We start from the raw sequence: 27,595 nt of genomic DNA, 5'->3' as shown, positions 1-27,595 counted from the left end.
TAATAAAAAACACTCATTTCAACTAATAATCACCATCAAATTCATGATGAAAACAAGTGAATGCTTTTTTTTGAACAACCAACTAAGTAACGCTAGGTACTTCGTACGCGGTCCCTATTAGTTAAAGGTAGCCTGAGCCGGCCACTAGTCCTGACGGACTAGCGGTCCACCTATTGTGGGATTCACCGGATAAAACCCCGACCCCTACGCCCGCCAAATGGCACGACAGCGAGAAGCCGGTAAAAACCGGGTGAGATCAGGACTCAAACCATGGCAAGCCAGGGTCATCCCCTCTCCCATATAAATTGGTGGTAGTGACCCCCTACCTCTCACTAGTAAAGTGAGTGCTCTACCATTGAGCCACATCCAATTTATAAAAATAAAACAACTATCATAAAACAAGTGAATACTAATATATAGTGACACTGAAAGTTGCAATAACTATCATAAAAATGACGTTATGACACCCGTTTTATGTGTTTAGAGAGACTGACAGTAAAAAAAATGATTTGAAGATCAATAATAGCAGACATAAAATGAATTAGCTAACATCTATAAGGTACGAAAAATAGATCACAATAATTTGTATACCTTAAAATCGAGTGAAGTTGTTGAAAATAATGATTAATGGAGATGTTAGTAGCCGGTATATGAAAACTTTTATAGTTGTGGATGTCTAACTTAAATTTTGTTACAAATAATATATATCAGGAAACTTTTGTAACAATTTTCTATGAATAATTATATTATTTACTTACTCACTTTTTATAAAAAAAGGGTCAACTTTATTTTTAATTGACCCAAAACTTTATAGTATAGTTCCCCTTCAGGTAACCTAATAACTGAACCATTTGTAACCAAAACTAATCAATTATAAAAAATCTATAAACACAAAACATCATGATTTGACTCTCTAATAACAAACTAATCAACCCATCTTCACTCTACTTTTGGAGGTCCCATAATCACTAAGATCCATGAAGCACTCGGCACTCCAACTGTTCGACGTTCTACACGGTTTTCTTCCCTTTCCAAATGATGATCTGTTCATCTTTATACAATATAGGGACACAAGGCACCAGATCCTATGCAACACGACACGAAAACCATCAAACTTTTTATCGCAAGATTCATGTATAAAGTGAAAAACACATACCCTTAGCTTCACAGCAATCCTTTTGCAGTCACTCATTCCCACATGAGCACAATCAATCCTCAACACTTCTTGGGTTTCAAAGGCCTCTCTCACTTTCTCTACCACGTTAACATACACACCGTTTCTTGCTGCGCAAGGAAGGGTATTTATGGCATTTGTTAGCTAAAATAACCAAAAGAACAATGAAGTTTACATACTTAGTTTTATGACAGGTGGAGAATTAAGTCCTCGGTTTCTCATTTCTTTTGTTTCTTCAAAAGTCAAACCCGTCAGCAACATTCTTTATAAGCTTAGGATAAATAGGTGGATATGGCTTCCACAACATTAAAGGAATAGCGGGCCTATTTTTAGGGTTATAATTTCGTCCCCGATACAATAACAGGATATTAAATTTGTCGGTATATAATCTTCCCACCAGATTTATCCTGCAGATTTCTATAATTTTGTTAGCTAAGAGCTTTTCTAGAGGATCTGATCAAGTAAAAGTATATGTAGCAAAACGGGCGGGTTGAGTAACGGGTCGGGTTGACCTGAAACACCTTTTGACCATTTTTATAAACAATTTGTGTTAGATATGATTGGTAAGAAAAATGCACCATTACAATAATAAACTACTTTTAAAAACAAAACATGATTTAGTAGGTTGTATACTAGTATAGTTGTATGCATTAACAATACAATTTGGTTGGCTTTCAACCCCTTTGACCCATTCAAAATAAAATATAACACGATTTAGTAGGTTGTATGGAATAAAAGAACTACAATTCAGACGCATTATTACAACAATAGTCTAATTTTTTGAATAACACAATTTAGTAGTTTGTGTAAATTAACAATATGCTTCGGATGACTTTCGACCAATTTGACCCGTTAGAGAAAAAATAACCACGTGTCCACGTTAACCTGTATATAGGTGAATCGGTTGAAATAGCACTTCAAAGTATAAAAAATTAAAAAAATATATATGTTACCACAATAATAATGTAGTAATAATCTAATGTTCTAAATAACACAATTTAGCAGGTTGTATGGATTAACAATACACTTTGGACAACTTTTGACCTGTGTGACCTGACCCATTTAAAAGAGTCAAAATTGTCATTTATAGGTAAAAGAAATATCAATTCGAACCTCAAGATGGAAACACACGTTGTCCATGTCAAGAGTCGGGACGCCTAAACATTTGATCCTCACAGCTTCAGCTTTTTTCCAATGGTTATGAATGTCATCAATCATGTTGTGAGTAACACCACCCTTTCCTAACACATAATATGCTTCATCAATCACATATTATTGTAGAACATATAAAACTAAGATTTAATCACATGCTCCCTTCTCTAGTTTCAACAAACAAACCCTAACGTTAACATAACTCAAAGAGCCACGAATAAAAATCTTTGAAGCATAATGGTGCCACACAACCATAAGATAACCCAACATGGTGTTGATTGTTGTAGTACATACTAATATACAATGTAAAAGACTAGTCTAGGGGCGAGAGAACCCATTTGGTCTATATAAAATTATAAACCCCGCATATGATGCTCATACAACCGATGTGAGACAAGTCCTATACCTTGCAATGGTTTCAGTCCATAAGACTGCATGATATGGTTTAACTAAAAACAAGGCCACATCAGCACCACGTAGGCTCAAACCTATTCACTAATTAATCCATTAACTAATGCTTTGTGATGGGGTGGACCCCACTTAAATCCGGCCTCCTGGGCGTTATTTTATTAACGGAGGAAGGGGCTACATGGTTGGCACCTGAGCTTGTTGTGGGTTAACGGGCGCAATCAGCTCATGTGGAGGGTGCGGCGCCACCCACTAAAGACCACATCGAGTGGTCTAACAGAGTAATGCACCAAAAGGTATCAATTTTCTTAATAACAACAAAAATTCATCTTTCCTGAGCTAATTCTTGATTAAAGATTGCATTTTTTAAAACCATGTAATAAAATTTCACCAATTTAACATTAGAGAATCAAGATTTACCCAAATTGATTTGTCTAGAGCAATCGCTATGCCGATACCGTTCAACGAGCTCTAATACTTCGTCCTCGGACAACGGTTCCCCAAGAATCCCATTCCTCTGTTCCTCAACTACCGCCGAATCCACCGCCTGCTGCAACGGAGCCTCCGTGCCGGTCCATTTGCGATCAAGTCGGCCCGGCCCGAAAGGAGAGAACTTGGGTGTTTCTCGGAACCCAATTGGGTCAACAGAGGGGTTGGTTTCGTAGTATGAGTATCGGAAATCAAAGGGTAAGTCGGATTTTATCGGGTAATTGTTTTGGGGTTTGTTAATTGGTGAATCTTGTTTGGGTTTTTTGGTCTGATTTTGGGGTTTGATGATTGGGGAGAATGGTGGGTCGTCTTCGAAGTGGGAGTGTGTGAGTTGGCGGGAAATGAAGGTGATCGGCGGTAGGTGGTGGTGGCGCCGCCGTGAAATAAGCTTTAGCATTAGCAGGTGTCAGTGACAGGATGGTATGCCTTGGTGAATCTAGATAAGGGTTTAGGGTTTAAGAATCTCAATCAAAACACTCTTCAAACCCACAAACTGTAATCATTAAAATCTTTTTAAAGTAATAATGGGATGAATAAGTTAGGGATAAGCTAGGTATCGGAAGTAGTGATCGTGAGTTTTTTAAAAATTTGATATCGGTATCGAAATGTTCAAAATTTGATATCGGTATCGAAATGTTCAGTATGGTATGGTATTCGGTAAATATTAGCACCGATGCCGACCCTTGTTTTCTTAAAAATTGGTATCGATACTAAAATGCTCGTTTTGATACGGATACCTAATACCATTTGTTCATCCGTAAATTGAGTCAATACAAAGTAGGGTGTTGATTTTTTGAAATGATTCTAACTAGATTTTAGAATAATACGTTAACTTATTTAACTAATTTGTTAGAATCTATTTACTACTTATAAAGTTTACGACCCTTTAACCAATTATAACTTGATTAAGTATCAACGTGTTTCAATATATAGATAAACAGTCATACGGGTCATATTCAAATTACACAGTTTCAAATACAACGATAACCAACTCATCAGTTCAACCATTAAACCCCCACCTACAAAGTAAGCATTGTATGAAAGAGAAAAAAAAAGAAACCACTCATGCAAAGTAATTATTTCCCTTAAGGGTTTTCTTATGGAGTGTCTCGAGTTCAATACTTTGGAGCGTTAAAAAATTTAGGACAACTGAAATCCCGTAACAGAATTCAAACTTGCGTAATGATGATTGGTGAGTCAAAGGCTAAGGCTTTTGCCGCGGATTCAAACACAAAAAATACAAAGCAAGCATTGTATGAAAAAAAATGAGTCCTTTTTCTAATTGAATGGTATAACCTTGACTGACTAATTTATCATTCTGTTTGTGCTAAATGAGATATGAGTGTTTGATAACCATTCCAAATATCACTTTTTAATGTTAAAGAATAAATAATCATACACAATGTCTAGGTTAAGAATTGTTGACATACAAACCATCAAGCTACAAAAATACAATTCTTTGAATGATAAACAAAAACATGTAACACAACAATTTCAAGATTAAATGGATTTAATATCACTTTCAACCTGCAATCTTTCATTCATGCATCTCCTTTGATCAACAACCATAGACTCAAAAACATCCAACAAACAATCCAAACCTTCATGATCATCTTCCCCAATTGCCTTAAGTGCATAAACAATGCTCTCAATAGACGACAAACATCTAGCTTTCGGTTGCCGCCTCACTTCAGCAAATAAACTCAACTTATCAATACTCAATTTCAAATGCGGCAACAATCTCAACCACGGATTCTCCTTATACATTCTAGTTGCCTTAGCCCACGTCCCATCCAACACAATCAAGTTCTTGACATCGAAACCGGCATCTTTAAACTCTTTGACCCCCATCGAACTCTCACTCGGGAACAAAAGTATCGATCCTGGGGGAACAACCAATTTGAATTCTTGAATGTTGTTTCCATCAACCCCTCTATGAATCTTTGTCACAACAAACCCATTTCTTAAACCATCAATTAATTCTTGATCACCCAAAAGCTTATCAAAATCTTGATTCTTGACACCCCTTTTTTCCACCTTGAAACTGATATCAGCAGGGTGTAAAGATTGAATCTTTTTATGATTTTCGACCAAATCTTGATGACCCAGATCGTGATTTGGTTCAAGAAAGTGTAAATCGAAGTGGGTTTCTGAAATAACATCTGAAACGTAAGCAAGATTGACGTTCTTGAGGCCTAAAGTTGCGATTTTGGCTGAATTTAGAGGGTGTTTCATCTCTAAACGGTGCTGGAGAAGTGTGACGGCTATTGAGTTTTCGAGAACTGGGGTTTTGAATCGGTTGCAGAAGCATACTCGGGTCGGTTTGGAACAAGACGGGCATGTGGGTCTTCGGTTGTCTGGGTCAGAGAGGCTTGCCATTGCTAGGGTTAGGGTTTTGGTTTTTAGGGGTTTGAATATTGAGAAGAAGGGATTGGATCCGGATAAACGGATTCCGGGTCCAAAATTGGACAGCATTTTATTCAAATTTACATATTACATTTGCTGGCATTTAACTGTGTTCCCGAGTATTTAAGCATGTTTCAGAGATTTTTTTAGAAATGGAGGGGAGAGGAAAGGAAGGAAAATGCTAGAATATTTAAGCATATTATCATCCTCCCAAATTAAAGAGATTATGAGAGAAAATATTTATGTCTAATTATAACTTTTATCAATTCCTAAATTACCCTTATATCTAACTTCATAAAATGGTTTACTTAAAGGGTATAATATGAAAATGCATCTTTCTTTTCTTTTCCTCTTAACTCGGGAACACCTAAAATGTTTAATTTCCCTCCCTTTCCTTTCATTTTCATTAAACTCGGGGACACGAAATAAAATCACATATTTTCTTTCCCCTACCTTTCTTTCCTATCATAATTCCCCTTCCTTCCCATCCCCTCGTTAAATGAAAACATATTTTTATCCATTTTTCTTGTTTAAATCATTTTGCTTGGTTTTAAGTTTAGACAAATGATAATCTATGTGGGTTTAAAGGTGAAAGTATTTTGTTTGGTATATGTTTTAATAAATATATATGGTTAGTTGGTTTTTTACGCAACTAAAATTTGTTAAATAATTTAAACAGGATAAAAGAAGAAAATTACAGTTTTATGAGTGTGTTACATTGTTATGCATCTATTGCTACGTCATGAAAGAAAACACGCATATTATACGTGGCACTTTAGTTGTGTATCTATTTTTACTCATACACATGTACCAGACTTTTTTACATTAATACAAGCCTGAAAAAAAGATGATGCATGACTTTTACTCATGATGATGTCATCATATCTTGTGGTAGTTATATGACAAAATTCAAATCTTTTTATAATATATGCAAGCCCCAAAGGATTGTTATTTGGTATAGGGTTGATTCATATATATTCTATATAATAATATTTCAAAAGGTAAACAGTTCTAATCTAGATTGGTTTATTTTGAGCTGTCATTTTATCTCCTTACTCCATCTGGTTGTTTTCGGCCTGTTTTGTTTTATCTTTCTTTCTACCGATTGTCGGCATGATGTTTGATTTCTGCCTATTTGATTTCCATTTTAATGCATACTCCAAAACACAAAGATAATAATAATAATAATAATAATAATAATAATAATAATAATAAAGGTAAATTAGCTGATCCCAAGTTACAAACCACTTAACCTTGTTTTACAAACCGTAAATCATGGACCGTATATCTCCAACCAAAGTTGGTTTGTATTGATTTACTTAGACGGCTCAATTGATTTCAGCTGTTTATAAACACTCCTACATTAAGTAACACTATAATGTAATACTAGCAACACAACATGCTTTTTTGATATGGGAAAATCTTTGTGGAAAGACCATTAATAAGCTCTTTAATAGGGTTTATACTTTGTCAAAATATGTTGCTACAAGTACGAGTAAAGTGATCTGCTTGTGTCTTCTCCACCAAGATCTTCATGTTTCGGGAAATATGTATCACATCAAACCATGTTGTACTCCAATGTCGTTTTATACGAAATAAGCAGTTACTAAAACATCAAGGTTATAACAAAGGGCGAAGCTTCTAAGGGACCACCGGGGGGGGGGGGGGGTATTTGTTTTATCCATGATGAGTTAACGGTTTTTTCAAAGGTCAGCATCCTGATGTTGCTCCCACCAAAACACGCACAGGTATGGATTCATCCTCTCATCGATAGCTAAAGTGGTCAAAGCGTGTTTATCTTATTTAAGGTCAAACATTCCTCATGAACTCCTAACTCATAGTTCATCATCCATGTTAGATGCAGCCTCTAAATACTTGATTAATGCACTCAGCAACCCAAGAATGATAACAATTTCAGTCATAGCTATCTATCAGGAAATGTTGTTTCAATAGCCAAAAGCTGTCAAGATTCCTTCAGGATCCAAAGCAGAGTTAGCACACGCATGAATATACCTTAACGCAAACTTTACAAATATACCATATTTCATTTATTGAAAACACATATTTGCATCAGACAGATGGTGTGCATTAAAAACACACACATGATGACCAATCTTGTAACCAATTTACTGAAAGTCAACCCAACACTCTTAGACCCTGCAAACTGCACATGACCCTAACCGATTGAATACATATACACAATATGCTATTACATTATTACACTGTCACTACATGCTATTACTACTAATCAACAGTATTTTGGTCTCAAATAATCTGGAGGTATCGATGGGCAATTTTCAGCCATATGTGCGTACGGTTCTATAGTATTGTAACCAGGTAATTCCATTCGATACTTTCCAGTAATTTGACAAAATGGAAGCTTAACCGTGTCTCCATCATTGCACCATTTTGGCAGGCGGGTCATGTTTTTTTCAAAGAAGTTGAGTGTGTATGCATCCTTTATCTGTATACATGTTGATTAATAACAATATTAGAGGTGCCAATCTCAAACGGGTCGATTTAAGTTAAAAGCTTGGTCCATTTTGGGTTATCTTTGGCAAACTTTAATGCATAACTATAAGAAACACAATTTAATGTGTACAGTTATTAACTTTGAAAGCTTGCAAGTTACTGTAAACTTAAAAACTTTTTTTCAGAAGGTTACTTGCAAATCTTGAGACAAAACCTAATGTAAATGCAGTAACTTTTTATTGAAATCCAGATGGGTGTTTGCAAATCTTTGAAAAACTTGTAAATTTAACAACTTTCTTTTGAACCCCAAATGGTTCTAGCAAATCTTGATATAAAACCTTCTAAATTCAGTAACTTTTTAGTGAACACCTAATGGGTATTCGCTAATCTTGGAAAAACTTACTGTGAATTCGGTAACTTGGATCTCATCTGCAAGATCACCAAAGAGCCCTGCTTCTTTGTACATTTCAAGGATGAAAGCAACACAAGAAGTGGATTTTCCATCAACATATGTCCAGTCATCCTGCTCAGGAATCGTTAACAGTTTTGCAAAAGACGAACCACGCCTTTCAACTTCTACCAAAATTTCGGGTAGATCAAGACCCTGCAAATAAGACAATACTGTTAACCACTAAAATTTGGGATAGGTAAATGTATGGTACTTGATAAATCTGAAATTCAGATTAAAGTTAGATATAGTTTGGTCAATTCACATTCATCTCAAAGATCATTTTTCAGCAATTTTTTTTTAACTTACTTCTCCAAACCTAATTATTTTGACCCCTTAAGTAACGAAAAAAGCACGATCAGAACAACTTTTTCGTCAAATTCTCAAACTTAGAGATGACAAGTTCAACTCATTTAAGAATGGATCTCGATTTGGTTTTTGTTAAATCTCAAACAGGTCAAATGGGCCATACCACATATTTAGTTCAGAAAATGAAAGGATCAAATCACATAATTTAGTTAAAAGAATGAAAGGGTCAAATAGGTCAAACGGGTTGAAATTTGGTCGTCATCCAAAGTCTATTTTTAACCCATACAACCTCCTAAATTGTTATACTTAAACATTTAGTTTATTATTGTAAAAATATGTTTTTGTATTCATAACTAATATGTCAATACAATGTTATAACAAAAATGTACATAAGAAGCGTCAAACCGCACCAGCCGAATTAAAACGACCCGTTACCCAACGGGCCACTTCTACTCAAGCTGATATTTGAGAATTCAGTCGTGATAAATTGTTTAAACGCACACCACAACACTCTAAACCTTTGTGTGTTTTGACCTTTATGTGCATGCGTGATTATTGACCCAAAAAATCATACCAAATAGGCAAATACACATTTTAGAAACAATTTCATAAAATCCTGAAACAAACCTCAGTACCAAGCCGCTTGTTCAGTGCTTCATTCCATATGTTGGCTGCATATTCAGGTTGTAGCTGGTTCCATACGGTCATAACAGAAGCAACCTATACAATATGATTGCAAATACTTAATACTTGCCTCAAATATTTCATAGTGGGTCCAACTAACTATATGAACTAGAAGCTCATATAACCATCAAATCACTATGAAAAAAAAATGATTCTAGTAAATAGGACCCGCAATAAGATATGTTTCTCTCACCACGTAAATGAGACTAACAAGTAACAAGTCATTAATGTTAAAACAGTTAAAACAACAAATACCAGATGAGCATCAAGTGGTGGCGGATAATTTCCATCAATGGTGTCAATCCAGCTAAATATCAAATTATGATAACCGTAAGGTTTTCCTATCATGCTTTGTGCATACTCCCACGCAGCTGTTTCATTAAACTTAGCCCTAAGATCAGGATGCAAAGGAAGCAATGCAATGTGTGGATTTGTATTATCTTTTGTCAGCTCAAAATTCCACCATTCGTCCCATGGTAACACAGCAATAAGGTTGTTACCCTAAAACAAAAACAAATTCAATTCATAAAATTATGTATCTCGTTTCGTTTATACCATATCTGGTGCAAAACATGCCAAAATATTGTAAAATGACCAAAAACACCCTAGTCTTTTCTTGCATTGAATCATTGAATCTTTGATATATCCATACAAGGTACTGCTTTTACTTTTCAAAAGGGCATTTTTGTCATTGAGTATGTTTTGCCTTATTCAAGCGTCACTCTTTATATTATACAAGCTTATACTTATGCTTGAACTCGATATTTAAAAAGCTCAACTTGTTTGTATTTATTACTTTGAAACATATTATTGTATTACCTCTTCATCTTCATGTCCCGATTCTCCAACCCATAACTTCCCTTCAGAGTCCCTTAAGCAAACCGCAGAGTGACCCGCATATGCCCCGGAAGCCCATTTCTCAAGAGTCTCAAACCCACCCCACAATCCACGGATCTTGGATATTGCAAGAAAGTCACCTGATTGTATATCATCAACGGTAATATTTGTAACCCATGGCCCGGACCGTTCTTCAAATTTAGCTCCCATATTCTTTTCAAGAAAAGCAAGATTTGCACTCTCGCCCCAACCCGTATTTGTAAACAATGGGAATACTTGCCATAATGCTTGTAGGGTTCCTAACATCCCCGCTTCCATGAGAAAAATAGCAACACCTTTGTTTTTTACCTTCAAGAACGAAAATGTCGTAAATGGATGATATTGGATGTAAACGGGTTGAAAATGTTGACAAGTTATAATAACTTACAAATTCGTATTCGCCTTTTCCTTCCCATTCATCAAACTCAACTTTATGTTCTCGAGATAAGAAATAGCAGTTCCATTTTACACGATATGGAGTGGCAAAGATGTAAAGATCCATACATGTCCAGCTGTGTGCGTTGCTTACCTAAAAGAAATTGCTGTTAGAAAAAAGTACTACCATCTTTAGTGGTCAAGATTCTTGTAAGTTTTAGGCTGTAAAGGGTTATGTTTCATTATTGAACCAAATTCACTAATCGTATTATGCAATCAACACATAAAGAAACATGTCCATTTTTATGCTTCTTGCTGTTGTGCTAATAGCAAAAGTTCTATTAGCAGCAATTCAAGAACCAAATGATACTTAAGGGATCAAGAAACCAACGACCTAAATCTCCAGAAAAAAAACAAAGAAACTTTATCCTAAAAGATCAACTAAAAGTACATTCATTGGTCATAGTTATCAAAGGCGCTATCCTAAAATTAGGAAACTAAAAGGATAAAGTTAGGCAATACTTATAAAAGGCGTAATCCTAAAACCAATGACCATAGTTATCAAAGGCTTTAGGGCTTAGGCGCCTTGAATGTACTCAAATTGCGCCAAGGCGAGCCCCTCCCTCGCTTTTGATATCTATGCAAAGTAGTGCGATTAAAGATTCAAAAACCCACAACTCAAATGTACCATAACACACCAAAATCACCCAAATATTTGTCAAGAAACCATAAAGATTTAACTTCTCAACCAAAAGACTTTAATAGAATAATAGCAGAAATTCAAGAATCAAGAAACCAATATCCCACAAGTCAAACCGATCAAACAACCAAAATTACCCAAATAAAATGGTCAATAATTAAATATATATATATATATATATATATATATATGACTATATGCATTCAAGAAAACTACCCTAAAAACATTATATAAGAAATCCTAATCTTCTAACCTCTGAACCAGAAATAACTACCCTAAAAGAGGAAATTCAAGAATCAAGAAACCAATAACCTAATTTTGAAACATATAAAACTACAAACTTTTTCCTAAAAGATCAGTTAATCAATGTATTGTAATTAAAGATTCAAGAAACCAATAGCCCACAACTCAAACATATCATAAAAGCAAAATCAAAATAAATAAATAAATAAAAACTTCAAGAACCCCTACACATGTAAATTTTGAGTAAAAAATTGTAATAGCAGCAATTCAATAATCAAGAAACTAATAACCCACAAGTCAAACAGATCAAAGAACCAAAATTTCCCAAAATAAAGGATCAATTACCCAAAAAAACTATCAAGTTGAAAACTTTTACAATAACACACTTCAAGAAATCATAAACCTTTAACCTCTAAACCATAAAAAAACACCTACCCTAAAAACATTATATCAGCAATTCAAGAAAATCAAGAAACCAAATACCCAAAAATAAACAGACCTTAATATGAAGAGTGCCACCACCAAATTCACTGCCAGTTTTATTATGCAGCTCCAACCAAGCTGTGTTTTCATAAAAGCAAGAGCCTTTCCAGCTTACACCCGAATTGTTTGACACAGAGGCTGCACCAACGAAGGTAGGCAACACATCGGTTGCAGTTCGGAGTGTACGGAGAATGGGCCATGATATTTGAGAGGGTAATAATGGTAGCAGGTCTTGTGGGAGAATTGGTGCTTTAAGGGGTTGTACTGTATGTGTACAAGTGAAGAAGATTAAGATGATGATTGTTATGGAAGCCATGAATGATCTGGAGATGATTGATTTGAGGATCTGATTTTTGTTTGTTATATTCAATGCGTTGTGTGATTAAATGGAGTGAATAAATCTGCACGTAACAGTCAGGTTGTTTATTATTATTTAATTTTGCATCTACTAGTCTAGTCTTGTATTGTACCTACTACGTTGCGGGTTGGTTTGAATTGTGGTTTATTTTACAGGTATATCCGGTACTTGATTAAGCTGTATTAGTGTGTGGTCCGGTGAAGGGCAGGACCGTCTTGTAATCTCATGTACCCCTTAAATATCGTTAGCCATAAAGAATAAGTTGGGGTCCTAGATGGTTTAAATGACCTAACGCATGTGCACCATGACCATTAACTTTTTATCTTGTTTTTTTTTTCACTTATTGTAAACGTTGTAGAGTGACGATTGCTCCATCTGTTAAGAAATAACGTGTGGTGGTGGTAGTGGAGGGATGTTTTATAAGGCCATGTGTAGTGGAGGGGCTATAATTGGGGGCGAATTGTGATACGTGACGCTCAGTCAGCAAGGAGTGGAAATTTGTTTTTTGGGTGTAATGGTGTAGGGCTACAAGTTGGGCCCACAATGTCTTTTTTTATTATTTTCTTTTTATAATTAAACTAACCAAATAAAAACCAATTTATTTAAATAATTATAAATAAATGTATTAAAGTTAAAAAATAAATACAAAAAAATACATAAAACTAAAAAAAACACACAAATAATAAAAATAAATTATAATAAAAAAAACACACCACAAAAAATACATATAAAAATACAATTAAAGTAAACAATACAAAAAAATAATCAAAGTTTAAAACTGTACGGATATAAACATAAACAAACCAAAGATTTTAAAGTATTTAAAGTTTTATCAAGTTTAGTACACTTTCAAAGTTCAAGGTTTAAAAGTAAATAAAGTTTAAAACTAGTTTATAAATATTTAAAAAGTCCAGGGTATAAAATGTAAATAATAATAATAATATATAATCTCCCAACCCAACCCAGCCCCGTCCCCTTCCCCAGCATGTTTCCGGCGAATCTCACATGTTTTTCCAGCGACGGCCACGAATTTCCGACGAGAATAACACCCCCGTCCCTTTCCCCCAGCATGTTTAAAACCATGTGTGATATAAAATATTATTATTTTCTTCACATCTCGGCGACAAGTAAACCCCGCCCCCGCCCTAAATCGCCCACAGCCCCCGCCCCAAATCGCCCACATATCACCGGGGGGGGGGGGGGGGTTTGCGCCCTTCCTCGCCCCATTTCGCCCCCAACCCACGCGCACTACACATAGCCTAATAAATGGAGTACTCTCTTCTCTGATGTGCTCGATGTTATTGAGTCATGTTCTTGGAGTGATCTGGGATTAAGCCACGTGGTGATGCCTACCAGAAGGAAGGTGGCCTTTTGCACGAATTGTTGTACGAAGAGAATTCTTCAACGCACTAAAATCGAGTGGCTTCGGTTCCATATTCATGAAAAGCCGGAATTGAAACATGTTATGAAACTAAGACAACTTATCTTATTGGTAATAAAAAAGAGTTAAGTGCTTACAAGATCAATAGACAGAAGTTTCTTTCAATCTATATTTTCTCTATATTTTCATAGGGAGACAGAAGTGATGTAAAAAGACTTTTAGTAACACTTATTACAATAACAAACACTCTTATATTATCACTAGAAGACTTGCAACTATTCAGCAAGAAATAAGTTAGGTGGAAAACAAAAATCTCCAACCAAAATATATACTCGGTCTGTTCCGGGAGCATCGGCCTACTCTTGATTCAAAGGTAGTGGGAAATATGATGCAATTGACCATGGACCGCATTTGCAATATGAAATACCAAACAAAAAGAGCTCAATGTGACGGTTGCCGCCCTCGGTGATCATTGAGAGGAGAAGAGTGTCGACTCATTCTAGTAATAATCATTTCCTTTCAGTGTTAATGTTTTCTTTAAAGTACTTTACATTATCTTATAAACACTATGCCATAAATCGTGGTCACTAGTTATCATTTACATTATCTTATTAACACTATGCCATAAATCGCGGTCAGTAATCATCAACACCACACCGCTCATCACTCCACCCAAAACTAACAAATCAACACGCTCTGACCATGTATGAGCGGCCACCGTTTGTGCAGCCATGGTCGCTTTCCCTAGCCAGCTCAATCGCTAGAACAGCGAATGCATACATATAGATCAAACCCATTTTACCTAGGTTCATACGCTACTGGTTTTTGCACGCTCCTTATCGCTTGTAATAACTTTTGAACCCTAATTAATCAAATGTAAAAGTTGTTATGAAACACTATATCACCTGAAAATAGCCTTCTGAACCCTAATTAATCAAATGTAGAATGTTACAAAGATAATAAAGTACTTATAAATCTCTTTTTACATCACAAAAAACCATAAAACTTGTTTGTCCCGGATTCTAAAATCCAAACTTATAAAGGACAACAATGTGTATCTGATCATCAGATAAAAAACACACAAAACCAACCCACTCTGTATGGTTTAAAAAACAAATCAGACTTTACATAAGCCTCTGGTCTTCTATACAAATCGAGTAAATTTGTATCAAATATACCTATGTCATTAACCTGAAAATAACACGCCCAAGAAAATCATTGCTCTCGCGATTTTCTCCATAACTAATCAAAAGATTATTGTTTTAGTAGCTGTTGCAGATTAATATCCCAGGCTAATGCCAACTGCAATAATACTTGATCCGGCATCAAACCTTCCCAGTTCTCAGGAAGATGAGCAGATGATGAAGCTTCACTCAAATTCACCAAAATCTGCATTTTCAGTTCCACAGGGATTCCCAGAAAATCTTTTCCATTTTCGGTAATCATATCAAGCAACTGCAAACATAATCAAAGAAAAAGTTATCAAAATGAATAGATGTGCATATGTTTAAATAAACATCTTATACCTGTTGAATCCAAGATAAACATATGTCAAACAGGCTCGGTTCAAGAAGAAACTTTGTAACTGCACACAAAACTTCATTTGCCACGTCACGTGAGAGCTGATCAATCACGGGTCCTGCTTTATCCATGAGTATCATAAGTGAAAAATCATCCCCACTCGACAAAGCTTCATCAAACGCCATATTAATATCCCGATTCTGCCCCCCTCTAATTGCTTCCAAAGTAGCTTCATCTTTTGATGCTTTCCAAACGCTTCTTGCAGACGGGCCATCTCCAAATCTAACAGGCCCGGCCCGTTTAGGCAACCTGTTATTTGCAGCCCACCTTGAGCCTGTTTGCGTGTTTAGGCCATGTGTATGATGGTGAGAAAAACCGTTGTATTTGCCAAACGGGCTTTCAAAAGATTCGTGAAAGCCGTTATTGTAGCAGTTTCTTAAAGTATTAACTGAAACCGACAAATTGTGTGCCATGTCTTCAACCATTCTCTCGAGGCCACACACTCGATTCTCTAGAGTTACCATACCGTCACGAGACCCGCCCTTAAAATCCTGTAAAAAAAACAATAAATTGTTCAATTTAATATGTGAGGACCACTATGGGCTTTTGGCCTGTTTACAGACGATAAGAAGAAAGTAGCTAAAAAGGGCACATGCCAAATGGGTCAAAACGGTTTAAAAATGACCCATTTGACCCAAGACAATTTTGGTCCGTTCATACCTGCAGCATGTTCATGAGACGAGCCTGCTGTCTCTCCAAGTGTAGTAACTGCCTCTGAATACCCAACAAATTTCCATTATTATCAAATTCCTGTCTTCTAGAAAGCAGGCCACTGTTGATTTGACTTTCACTTTCCAATCTAGAGTCTTGCAAGTTAACCTGCCCATCGGGCTGATTTGGCTTCGACTTTTCTGCATCATTATCATCATTGACCTCTGACTGGTCTTCATTTTGCAAATTGTTACATTTACTGTTGACTACAACTTCAACTTCACCTTTGAGTCTTTGAAAGAATTCAGGGTTCAATTCCTTGTCACTTAAAGGTGGGCCCTTCTTTTTCATTACAGTTGACTTTTCGGATACATTTTGACCCTTGGTTTGACCATCCTGAACTGGGATCAAAACTCTTTTCTCATCCAGCTTTGGAAAGTCCTTTCTTGGCAACTTGTCTGACTCAGAATCCTGGCTTTGACCAGACGGTTTTTGATCTTCGTGATCTCCTACAATAAAGTTCCAAAGTCGCAGGGCCTCTGTAATACTATCTCTCACGGGCTTTATCTAAACAAGCCAAATAACATATTAATTTGTAGGTAGAGGATGTGGGTTGAGCAGATTAGGTAACAGGCTAAAATGGGTCATTTTAAACACGGGTCAAAATGACCCACAAACACTTTATTTTACTTTTTAAGAATTAATGTGTTTCATATGATTAGAACTGAAAAAATTACTACAATTATAATAGCCTCTATTAATAAAAAAACTTGAGAGGTTTTATATAATCGCCGGATAACAATTAACCGTTCGACCCGTTGGACCTGTTAAACATAAGACAATTGTTTTTTTTAATACTTTTTTACTACAAGCATTACAAATAAATTTCAGGGTATGCACAAAGGGCAAATATGTCAGAAAAATGTGTGTAAGTGGTGAATGAAACATGATTATATATATATATATTATTCACTGTAGAATGGCCAACAAGTTTCCAACTTTCTCACCAAAATGGCATCTTTTATTTGTTTCTTTTCTTTTTCAAACACTTGATAGAAACAAATTTTATATATTTATTGATGAACTTTAAAAACCAGTAGTAGAATTGAAAATGGAGTGAGTTTGATCAACTGCACAAATTAAATAACATAAAAACAAACCTTATCAAAGCAGCATGCCTCAAGTACTGCGATGGTAGAAGTCGGCTTTTCTCTTATCAAGTTACTTGAATGCAAAGCCAAGACATTCAACGTATCCGCAGCCGCCTTACGAACTGACCAGTCAGAACTACTAAGACAGTCATGAATACTTTGAAGCAGTGGCTCCCAGAATTGTGGAGAAATAGCACCAACCTGTCACAAGTACATAAATTTTACACTATAATACATAATGATTATAGCCGTATATTAAACTCTTATCTAAAGTCCAAATGACCTACTTACCCCTTCTATTAACCTTGTTTGAGGAAATCTTTTTCACAGTTACATAAGAGAATTAATTATCTATATTTACAATAATATCTTTATAAATGCATATCTAGACATCCCAACTATCTCCATCTGGCAATCTGACTACCCTTAATGGGACCCACAATCATAAAAATCCAACCTTTATTTCACTTCATTTCCATAAGCATCATCAAAAATTTTAACAATTTCTACACATAAATAATTTTAACCGAACCTGCGAAAGGCTAGAAACAACAGGCAAAAGAGCAGCATTTGCCAAGAAATTGGGGCTATTTAAAAACTTGCAGGTCCTGCTACAAATCTTCTGAAAAGCGAAAACAGGCGGGTCGGAAGCCATGTCCACCATCTTAACCATACACATTGCTGCACCAGATTGCACCCATTTGTTCGGTTCACTCATCGCCTCAAATAAAGGCTTCACAAACAAAGCCACCAAACCCCCAATATTATTATTATTATTATTATTATTATTATTATTATTATTATTATTATTATCACTACCCTTCAAATACAAAGTCGAAAGATGACCAATTGACTCACGACAAGCATCCCGAACACCCGAATCGGGATCTTTAAGCCGTTTAACAATGTGGGTCACAATTTTTGGCAAATGGGTGACCGTAGATTCGGTATGGGCGGCGGTGACGGCGGAAAGGAGTCGGATTGCTTCTTTCTTGACGGGTGGTTTGTTGATGGTGGTGTCACTGGTGGCGTCGTAAAGGGTGTTGAGAACGATTGTAATGGAGTCCGGTGAGAGGGTTTTGATTAGGGTTTGGAGATCTTGGACGGCGATTGCGTGGGTGTCTCTGTCGGAAAGTTTAATTAGTGAGTTCAAGATTTGATTTTTGAGTTGGACGGTGGCGAGATGAGTGGGTTTTGAGGACGGTGGTGTTGGGGGCTTTGTGGGTTTTAAGGGTTTCGTTGTCATGGTGGCGGTGGCGGTGGTGCCGGAGATTGAGAGAATTTGCTTTCTAGTAAAATGAGTGGATGCCTCAACGTGAAAGCAACTAAATTAAAACTAAACAATCAAAGGCTGGAAATATGGGATTTTGAAATTGGAATTTGGAACCGCTAACTGCCCTTTTATTTTTTTATATATATATTTTTGGACGGCTTGTAATTTTATATGAGGATATCATAATCAAAACTAGTATGTATATTATATGGGTTGTGTGACTTTGTTAGTGAGTACATTAGTCATGTTTTTGTTTGTTAAAACATCATATGACTAATTTAATTGTATAATTTGAACTTTATATAACAAATCTAATCATCTTTTTATATGATATGACCATTTTCTTTTGTCATCGGCTCGTCTTATTGAATAGCTCCGGCTTATTTTATTAAGAGCATTTTATATCATTCTTGTTAACATATTATTATGTTGTTTGAGGGAAAATATAAGGTTTCGTATAAGGCACTCCATCAAGTTCTCTTAATAGGAATCGATTATTATTATTATTATTTATTTTTTATTTATTTATTATTTGGGGGGGGGGGGTGTTTCATTTTGCATTCCTGATATTTAAGGTCTCACTAGTTAACGTTCATATTTGTTTAGTGTATATTTGTGAGTGATCATAAATAGAAGAAAGATTGAAATATAAATAAAATATTAATTAATTGATTATAGATATATACTAGATGTGGGAGTCTTCAAAGATGAACAAAATTATAAAAATACATGAGATTTTTGTTAAATTATTTGGATAGGGATTAAATTCCAAAGTGAATGCTATGTATATAACAACATTTTGAAAATGAATATATTCATACTTATAAATCTCATTAACATATAATCTTCAAATAGGTAGAAACTCGTTTAAAAATAACTTGATCACGGATCGCTCCTAAATAGCTTGTAAAAAAAGCGAGCTTAGTCAAGCTTACTCCTTTTAAGTTTGAGTCGAGGACAAGCCAAGATGAGTTTGGTCGTTAAAAAACTCTCTATGTCGTTTTCTTATACGTAGTCATATGTTTAAAAATACTACTCTTTTTATTACAGAGATATGTGATCATACAAATATTTGTATTTATTGATTTAAAGATTATATATAAAGTAATTATATAATTATCTATCGTTATTTTTTACCTTTTATTATATCTGATTAGCACTGCGTAAAGTTCTTTATTATAGTACTTATTATGATTCTTTACTTTGACTGGTATAGTGGTATGTATTAAACATGTCTAAATGATATTTTATTTCATTTTATTAGGTTTGATAAACATATATTTAAGATAGAAAGCTTATGTTTTAGTTAACGGTCAATAAACACCCTAAACTCCAAACATATATTAGCATAGCTTTAAATTATTATGTCTAATTGTCTATCGGTCTATATATACACAACCACATTATCACATGTACCCCAATATCTCGTCCCACTTACGGCTATATTGCATCATTAAGTTATTATGGGGTCATCAAACCGACATCCACAATAAAACCTTCAAACTTTTCTTTTAGAAATAAACAATATATATTTTCAACAACCGAAACTTGAATCTTTTAGAAAATGTGTCATTTTGATATTATCATGTATTATTTCTTTCAATATATCAATAAGTTTTGACTCGTTAATATAGATATTTTTGGAACAAATAATTTAAAACTTATTTTCGAGTTTATCATCCATTCAACCTAAAACAATAAAACATATCACCCAATGCAAGTCATGCAACTATCATCTATAAATTAGGCATTTTTAAAACTTCATTCTTTTCAGACAGATTGTTATTCATCTTACAGTAGGATCCGATACTTGAAGAATAGAGATGATGGGATGAGTCAATGACCCGTTAGTAATCCAAATTCTCCATTCTAAAAAATGCAAAATCTTAAATAAACAAACGTTTTGAATAATGTGGTTTTTAAGGAGTGTCCCACGCGTGCTTTATGTTTGATTATATAAAGAAGGACTATTGGTTTTTATTGGTCCCAAGTATTTCATTTTTGCCGGCGCTGGTCCCAACTATCACTTTAACTGCCAACGGTCCCAACTTTCACACATGTGTCTGCCACCAGTCCACGACTAACCGAGTACTAACTCCGTTATGTTTTAGATGACGTGTCCATCCTACGTGTTAAAAAACCTTGACGTGGCTGCCTGCGTGTTAATTTCTTTATTGTCATCTTCTTCCTATTCTCATCTCACGTCGCCAGCTGTTAAACGGCTTGCTGGGCCGCCACTGAGCCGCCACCAACCTCCACCGGAAAGTCATTAATGCTTCTACTTCTCTCTTTTAATAATAAATTCATCTCTAAAACAGTAAACCAAAAGGGTCAAACCGTGAAAGAAGTTTTGATTATTATATTATAAACAAACTTATTGCATTCAATCTCACATACACCGGCACCACCGCACAACTCGTCGCATTTTTTATTGTTTAGTCGCTGCTCAATCGATGTTCAAGAAGACAAGACTTGAAAACTTAAAGGTTGTCTCGAATTGGGGAAACTGCAGCCGGAGCCTCCGTGGTGCCTTTCCGACTCGAATTAACCGATCCTAAAGCTACCGAACTTGTTCCTAATCCACCGCCATGGTTTCCGGTAACCGAACCTGAGTTATTAACATTCTGAGCTTCAGTTGGTGAAATTAAAGTGATATTTGACGTATGCTTGACGACGATGATGTTCGTATTTTGAAGCGGATGGTTTAGGTTTTGTTTTGTTTTGTTATCGTATTTGGCGCAACAAGTTGTTACTAGAACGGGTGGATCTCGGATTGTTGGATCCGTCAGGAGATGAGGTATCGGATGATGATTGCATGGTGGTGCCGATGTCTGTGAGGAGTTGTACGGTGGTGGCGGTGGCGGTGTGTATTAAGAGAGACGACGGGGTGTAGGGGACCTGGGGTGAGAGAGACGATGAGAAGACATATTATTATTGTTATTATTATTATTATTGTTTTATTAGAAAAAGCCACGTCAGCAACAAAAATGACACGTCAAGGTTTTTTAACACGTAGGATGGACACGTCATCTAAAACATAACGGAGTTAGTACTCGGTTAGTCGTGGACTGGTGGCAGACACATGTGTGAAAGTTGGGACCGTTGGCAGTTAAAGTGATAGTTGGGACCAGCGCCGGTAAAAATGAAATACTTGGGACCAATAAAAACCAATAGTCCTATAAAGAAACATAAGGTATTAAGGTAGGTTATCTAAACTTGTTTTTTAGTGAATAAATACTAAATAATTATATTATATCACCTAATATAAAAGCAATGCAACTTTAAAATTTTAAATCGTCATTTGTACACCAAAGATCCGGGCATCGCCAATGGGCCTCAAACCAAAGTCAAATATAAAAGATAGATCTATCCAATGCCAAATAAACAATTTTATTTAGAGATGCCAATATCAGTTAACTAGTTTATGTCTATGGGCTATCGGTTATTAATCAAACCGGTTGCTAGTGAATGGTTAAATCATGTTCGGTTCCTAACCAGTTTTGGAAGGATATATCAGTAACCACTAACCAGTGTAATCGATTATGTTAATAACCGAACTGGCTAACCTATAGCCGGTTTTAAGAAGATATAAAAAAATCAATTAAATAATAAAACAACATAAATTAAACTCATAAATACTTTTTTTTTATCTATTTTTGAATTTTTAGAAAACAAAGCACATAATATTTAAGAAAGAAAAACCAGACACACTATTACACTAATATATTTGATTTTTAATAATTTTGGGATTTCTCGTAGTTGGAACGATTCGAACCACAGTTGGTTCACGTGATGAAGCACCGCCAATGGAATTTTGAGATTGTACCATTGAAGAGGGCTAAGAAGCTAAGGATTTTGAGCGTTCATATTTTTGAGCGTGTTATGTGTTTCTAAAGGCTATAGAAGTTATGTAATAAGACATGAACGCACAACACCTATTTATATTAAGTTAGGGGGTTAAAATGGTTAAAGACTGAGTTCTAACAGACTCATACGGTCATATAGCCGCTTCCCAACAGTCATAAACGGCTAGTTTTCCTTTATAACAGTAATAACAGGTTAACCGGTTATTAACTTGTTAAAAAAACCGGTTTATGTTAACCGGTTTATAATCGGTTCATGCTTGATCTCTTAACCGGTCTATGAAGTATGACCTATGACTTTTTCCTAACCAAACCGGTTTATCCTATACTGGTTAATAACCGGTTTCCATTTCGAGTAGTGTTTGGTTTCGCTTCAATTAACCTGTTACAATTTGCACCTTCAGTTACATTTTCATTTATTATCACAATGACAAATGCATATTCCCTATTAAAAAAACATTTCTCAAAAGCCAAATCAACATCAAATGACAAATCTCTCTTAAAAATAACACTAACACTACATCGTATATCCACCCTAACAGAAAACAAGTACCATAACATAACAATAACAATAATTTTTTACTTTAGGTTTCGAAATCAAATCATGCCTTTTGGATAAAAAAAACTTAAAATAAAATCCTTGATGTCCTCACAGAGTATCAAGTTAGAACTCAGTCTTTAACCATTTGATTTCGAAATAGCACTTTACTTTGGGGTGTCACAAACACAAAGTATCAAAACAACGAAAAACAAAGCACATGAACAAGATTAGTACAATTCAATTCAATTGGGCCCAAATGTAGCTGTCTTAAGCATATAAAATAGGTTTCTAAAGATATAAAAGTTCCAAGAATCATTGATCCAATAAACAATATTTATTTGTAAATTCCCAAATTTAGTTTTTCTAGTTCCAAAAACCATAATGTTCTAAGATCATGACTAGTTATAACTCTCCACCCCTAAAAATGCAATGTACGCGACCATTTGCGCGTTGAACGGATGCGGGGGTTGAGGGACGGGTACGGTTGGCATCGAGGCGGTAGATGGGTTCGGTTGTGGATTTTGTTTGCTTGCGTTGCCTTGACGGGAAAATTGACCGAAACCGAGAACATTTTGGTTGTTATTCGGAAACATTTTGGTAGTATTGTAGTAGAAATAATTGTGTTATATTTGGTAGAGAAGTAGAAGAGTAGTTTTAAAAAAATGAGGTTTAGGTTGGTTTTTATAGTGTATATTTTAGTTAATTTTTTTTTTAATTGCAACGACTCAATCCAACGGCTATCCCAACGGTATTTTTTTGAAACTCGAGCCATTCTACGCGTTATATGTATAACGTTTAAAAAAAAGCCAAAACGCCGGGGGGGCGGTGTGCTCCCGACGATATAGGCTAAAACGCCTTCAAAACGAGCCGACTACGGACGGTCTAAGTGGGAATTGAAATTATTAATGAAATCAACGTGCAAAAATTGGTTCTTTAATAAGCAAAAACTGGTAGAATTTGAGGAACTAAAAGATTTACTTCAGTTGTGTTAAGGGGTTTTAATTGTATCGGGTCAGGATGTGGTGGTTTGGGCTTGTGACCCTACTGGGATATTTTCGATTGGGAGTGTGAAGGATAGAATTCAATTGATCCCCTATGTAACCCCTAATTATGTCTTCGAATGGAACAAATTGGTCCCAAAAAAGGTGGGTTTTGTGGCGTGGCGGGCAGTCCTAGGTCGGTTGCCAACTTTCGACGCTTTGAATAAAAGGAATGTCCCGGTTCAATCGCTTCTTTGCCCAATTTGTGTCGAGACAGAAGAGTCAGTTGAACATGTGTTTGTGTCGTGTGGCCTTGCACAGTGTATGTGGAGTTTGGTTTCGCAATGGTGTAAAATACCAGCCTTCTTCCTTTTTAGCTTTCGGGATGTTTTAGAACTTCATAAGTTTTCGAAGTTCCCAAAGGAAAAGGAAAGAGCTTTCCACGCGGTGTGTTTGATTGCGACTTGGATTCTGTGGAAAAGGAGGAATGCGTTAGTTCACAAGGGAAGCCCAATTCGTCTTGTAAGTTTGATGGAGGAAATAAAGGTGTTAGGATTTCTTTGGATAAAAAATAGGGGAAAAAGAAGAGGTCTTACTTGGAAGGATTAGTGGCGGTTTATTGTATAATGGGGTGTGGTTCATTACTTGTGTCTTTCTTGTTCTTTTGGCGGCGTGCTTTTTGTACTTAGGTGTTTGTGGTTGTAATAGTGTTTCTAGCGTCTTGCAAGTTTGATTAATAAAATTTTTGTTAGTCGTTCAAAAAAAAAAAGCAAAACCTGACCAATAATACAATCAAGAACTCCAAATAAGATTTAAAAAAAGGGGTTGAACATCTCTACCTATCTAATAAAAGAGTGGATTTTCAATAACAATTTTTACATACTTTTCATCAAAACTCTTAAAATTGCCCCATGGCATTTTGACAATTTATTTATTTTTGCATTTTCACTAAAATACTTTTTATTAAATCTTTTTAAATTACCATATGACATTTTGACATTATTTTTATTTTTTCTTTTTTATTAAAATAATTTACATCAAATCTCTTTAAATGACCACATGACATTTTTTTTTCATTAAAATAATTTTCATCAAATCTCTTTAAATTGCCACATAACATTTTGGCATTTTTTTTATATTTTCCTTTTTATTAAAATTAAAGCTCAATTCACATATGGCGGGCTATGTAAACAATCAAACTATGTCAAAAGCAATTCCATTTCCGTCCTTCAGGCTTAAACTTAACAATTCTATGTAATTCTTAACCCTAATTCTACAATGATTATACACTAATTCAAAGTATAAATGCGATTAGACCATACATATTAAGTTAACGATCGTCGTCTGCTTTTGCATTTGTCTTCTACAATGGAATTACAAGGTTTGTTTGATTTTATCCTTTTTTACATGTGTTTCAATCGATATTCATCAACATTGGTATCGGTTTATCGAATGCAACACAATATTAGATAAATTAGTTATATCCTTTTGGTTCTTTGCTTAAATCCAATTTATGAAATGAGACTTCTCAAATTTTATTACTTTGGTTTGAAATTAAAGAGTTCTATTCAAATTTCTATATAACTTTGTACACCATGGCACATATATATATAGTCTCCAGAAAGGTTACCAATAGAAAACTTTAAAGTTTTGTAACGTTTGTTAACTACTACAAAACACTAATGTATATTACGTGTATGCTAATGGTAATTTTATTATATTAACAAAAATGTTAGTAATTGTTTATATTATCATTTAATTATTTATCGTTTTTATTTTATTATTACCCGGTGTACTACATGTGATTTTTTATTATATATTTTTTATTAACCCGTGTATCAAAAAGAGGGAGTAAGTGGGACATCATCACAATCAAAATCATCGAGAGATTGGCTGCCGTAAATTCCAACATGTGGTTCTTGACCCACAACTAGTGGCTGACGCAATTGATTCTGGAAACACATCAAATATGATTAATTGATTATATATAAATAATTTGTCCATTGATGATCACCAAATCAGAGTGGCGCAGCGGAAGCGTGGTGGGCCCATAACCCACAGGTCCCAGGATCGAAACCTGGCTCTGATATTCTTAGAGAAAGGCTTCCGAAAGATAATTTTTGTGCAAGTTACTTGAAAACTTCCATTTTGTTATCTATAGAACTAATACCAACTTGGTCCTTTCACTTTCATCTTACATGTAATAAAGTTACCTGACACAAATCTAATAAAAAGTTTGTGTGTTTTGATTGTAACCTAGCTGAATTTTACTTAGTTTTGGGTCATGTAAATTTGGTTGAAAATTTACTCATGTAAATTTTTGGTATTTAAAATTTGAATTATTAGTTAATTACTTTGTCAAACTTTAATGTTAAAAACGCTAAAAGAGAAACGGGCGACGAGCTCCATAGTTTAAGAGGAATTTTAAGACATTTGTGTTTTTTAACTGATTATTTCGTTGTGGTAATATGAAAAGAGAACTTAAAAATTGTTCAGTTGAACGGACTTGGTTATGTTATTTTGGAAATACACGCGTCTTGCACTCCTGCTTAGATATGTGTCTAACACGTTTTTATGGTTTTTTGGGTGTCGTGTTAGGGTTCGTGTAAACATTTTAGATTAGTGACTCAACCGTTTAACGCCCATAACTTTTACATAAGAATGTCGTAAGCCCTCAACAATTTTTCTTTCTTCTTAAATGTATACTCTTTTTAGTGTTTTACATACTTTATATTGGGCAACAAATAATAATTATAAATCCATGTCACAAAATGCATATGATTATAAATATAAAAAAAACTATTCAAGAAATGAATAATGTGAAATTCACAAATATTGTTATGATATTAGCCCTAACTATAACAAGCTTATTAGGGTAATATGAGAACTTGAAGATAATAAAGAAACAAGAGAATAGGAAAATATATGATTCAGTAACTTTGTTGATGATATATATTCTTAGGTTACATGAGGTAGATATATATACAAAAGGAATTACTATTTAGGAGACATGAACATATAATTGGTGTTGAAAATTGTCATCCATCACATGGACGTGTCTTACTGACACTTTTATAACAAATATATAAAAGTGATCTACCTCTTCAATATAATTGGTTCTCGTGACTGTGCCTTAGCGGTAGGGTCATAGGGAACATGCAACACACAACATACATCATGCTAATGTGTTATTTCTTTGTAGTTTACGTGATCTACCTCTTCAATAGCGAACATAAACATGATGTTAAAGGACCCGTAAGTGAATCATCCGATAAAAATACAAAATAAATAATTTTTGGCAAGTGTGCCATTTTATTTTCCCCAGAAATGTTGTGATAGAGAGAGAATTCCCGTAACTCTCTTGTCTATCATATACCAAAAAAAAAATATTTATATTCATTAAACCTTTTGTAATAAATGAATAAAAACTATATGTGTGACTGTAAATCTACAATCAATAGCAAACATATATGTAATAAATCATACCACTCTTCATGTATGTGTAAAACATGTTTATAATCATATTTATTTAATAGCCTGAATATGTTGTTTTCCTTATTTTTAATTTATGGATTAAAATCAATTATTATTATTTTT

The 27,595-nt window shown here is 34.9% G+C and overlaps 3 protein-coding genes, 1 non-coding gene and 1 pseudogene across 5 annotated transcripts; 1 reads left to right on the top strand and 4 right to left on the bottom strand.

The window, feature by feature from the left end:
* Positions 1-916: 916 nt before the first annotated feature.
* On the bottom strand, positions 917-3,710 carry LOC143578297 (CRS2-associated factor 2, mitochondrial-like; annotated as a pseudogene). The gene is made up of 5 exons (XR_013143234.1): positions 3,155-3,710; positions 2,288-2,415; positions 1,354-1,581; positions 1,157-1,284; positions 917-1,085 (listed from the first exon to the last, which is right to left on the bottom strand). The product of XR_013143234.1 is annotated as a CRS2-associated factor 2, mitochondrial-like (transcript).
* An 817-nt stretch (positions 3,711-4,527) lies between these two features.
* LOC143578296 (uncharacterized) lies at positions 4,528-5,645 on the bottom strand. The gene has a single exon (XM_077061922.1). It carries the CDS (start codon positions 5,600-5,602, stop codon positions 4,724-4,726), a length of 879 nt encoding a protein of 292 aa, XP_076918037.1. The 5' UTR covers positions 5,603-5,645; the 3' UTR covers positions 4,528-4,723.
* A 2,009-nt stretch (positions 5,646-7,654) lies between these two features.
* Positions 7,655-12,594, bottom strand: LOC143578290 (uncharacterized). Its single transcript, XM_077061918.1, has 7 exons — positions 12,236-12,594; positions 10,807-10,947; positions 10,362-10,727; positions 9,798-10,043; positions 9,486-9,578; positions 8,505-8,705; positions 7,655-8,093 (listed from the first exon to the last, which is right to left on the bottom strand). The coding sequence occupies exons 1-7, from the start codon at positions 12,533-12,535 to the stop codon at positions 7,878-7,880; spliced, it is 1,563 nt and encodes a 520-aa protein (XP_076918033.1). The 5' UTR covers positions 12,536-12,594; the 3' UTR covers positions 7,655-7,877.
* A 2,618-nt stretch (positions 12,595-15,212) lies between these two features.
* Positions 15,213-18,721, bottom strand: LOC143578289 (microtubule-associated protein TORTIFOLIA1-like). Its single transcript, XM_077061917.1, has 5 exons — positions 17,874-18,721; positions 17,351-17,542; positions 16,200-16,757; positions 15,485-16,030; positions 15,213-15,413 (listed from the first exon to the last, which is right to left on the bottom strand). The coding sequence occupies exons 1-5, from the start codon at positions 18,585-18,587 to the stop codon at positions 15,213-15,215; spliced, it is 2,211 nt and encodes a 736-aa protein (XP_076918032.1). The 5' UTR covers positions 18,588-18,721.
* Positions 18,722-26,015: 7,294 nt separating this feature from the next.
* TRNAM-CAU (transfer RNA methionine (anticodon CAU)) lies at positions 26,016-26,087 on the top strand. Its single transcript has one exon. It is a non-coding gene; the product is annotated as a tRNA-Met (tRNA).
* Positions 26,088-27,595: the final 1,508 nt, after the last annotated feature.

This window comes from Bidens hawaiensis, unplaced genomic scaffold (genome assembly GCF_021521415.1).
Source record: "Bidens hawaiensis isolate Kalapana, Puna unplaced genomic scaffold, B.hawaiensis_p1.1 tig00029115_1, whole genome shotgun sequence".
Classification (NCBI taxonomy): Eukaryota; Viridiplantae; Streptophyta; class Magnoliopsida; order Asterales; family Asteraceae; genus Bidens; species Bidens hawaiensis.
This window is presented reverse-complemented; position numbering and strand designations above follow the sequence as displayed.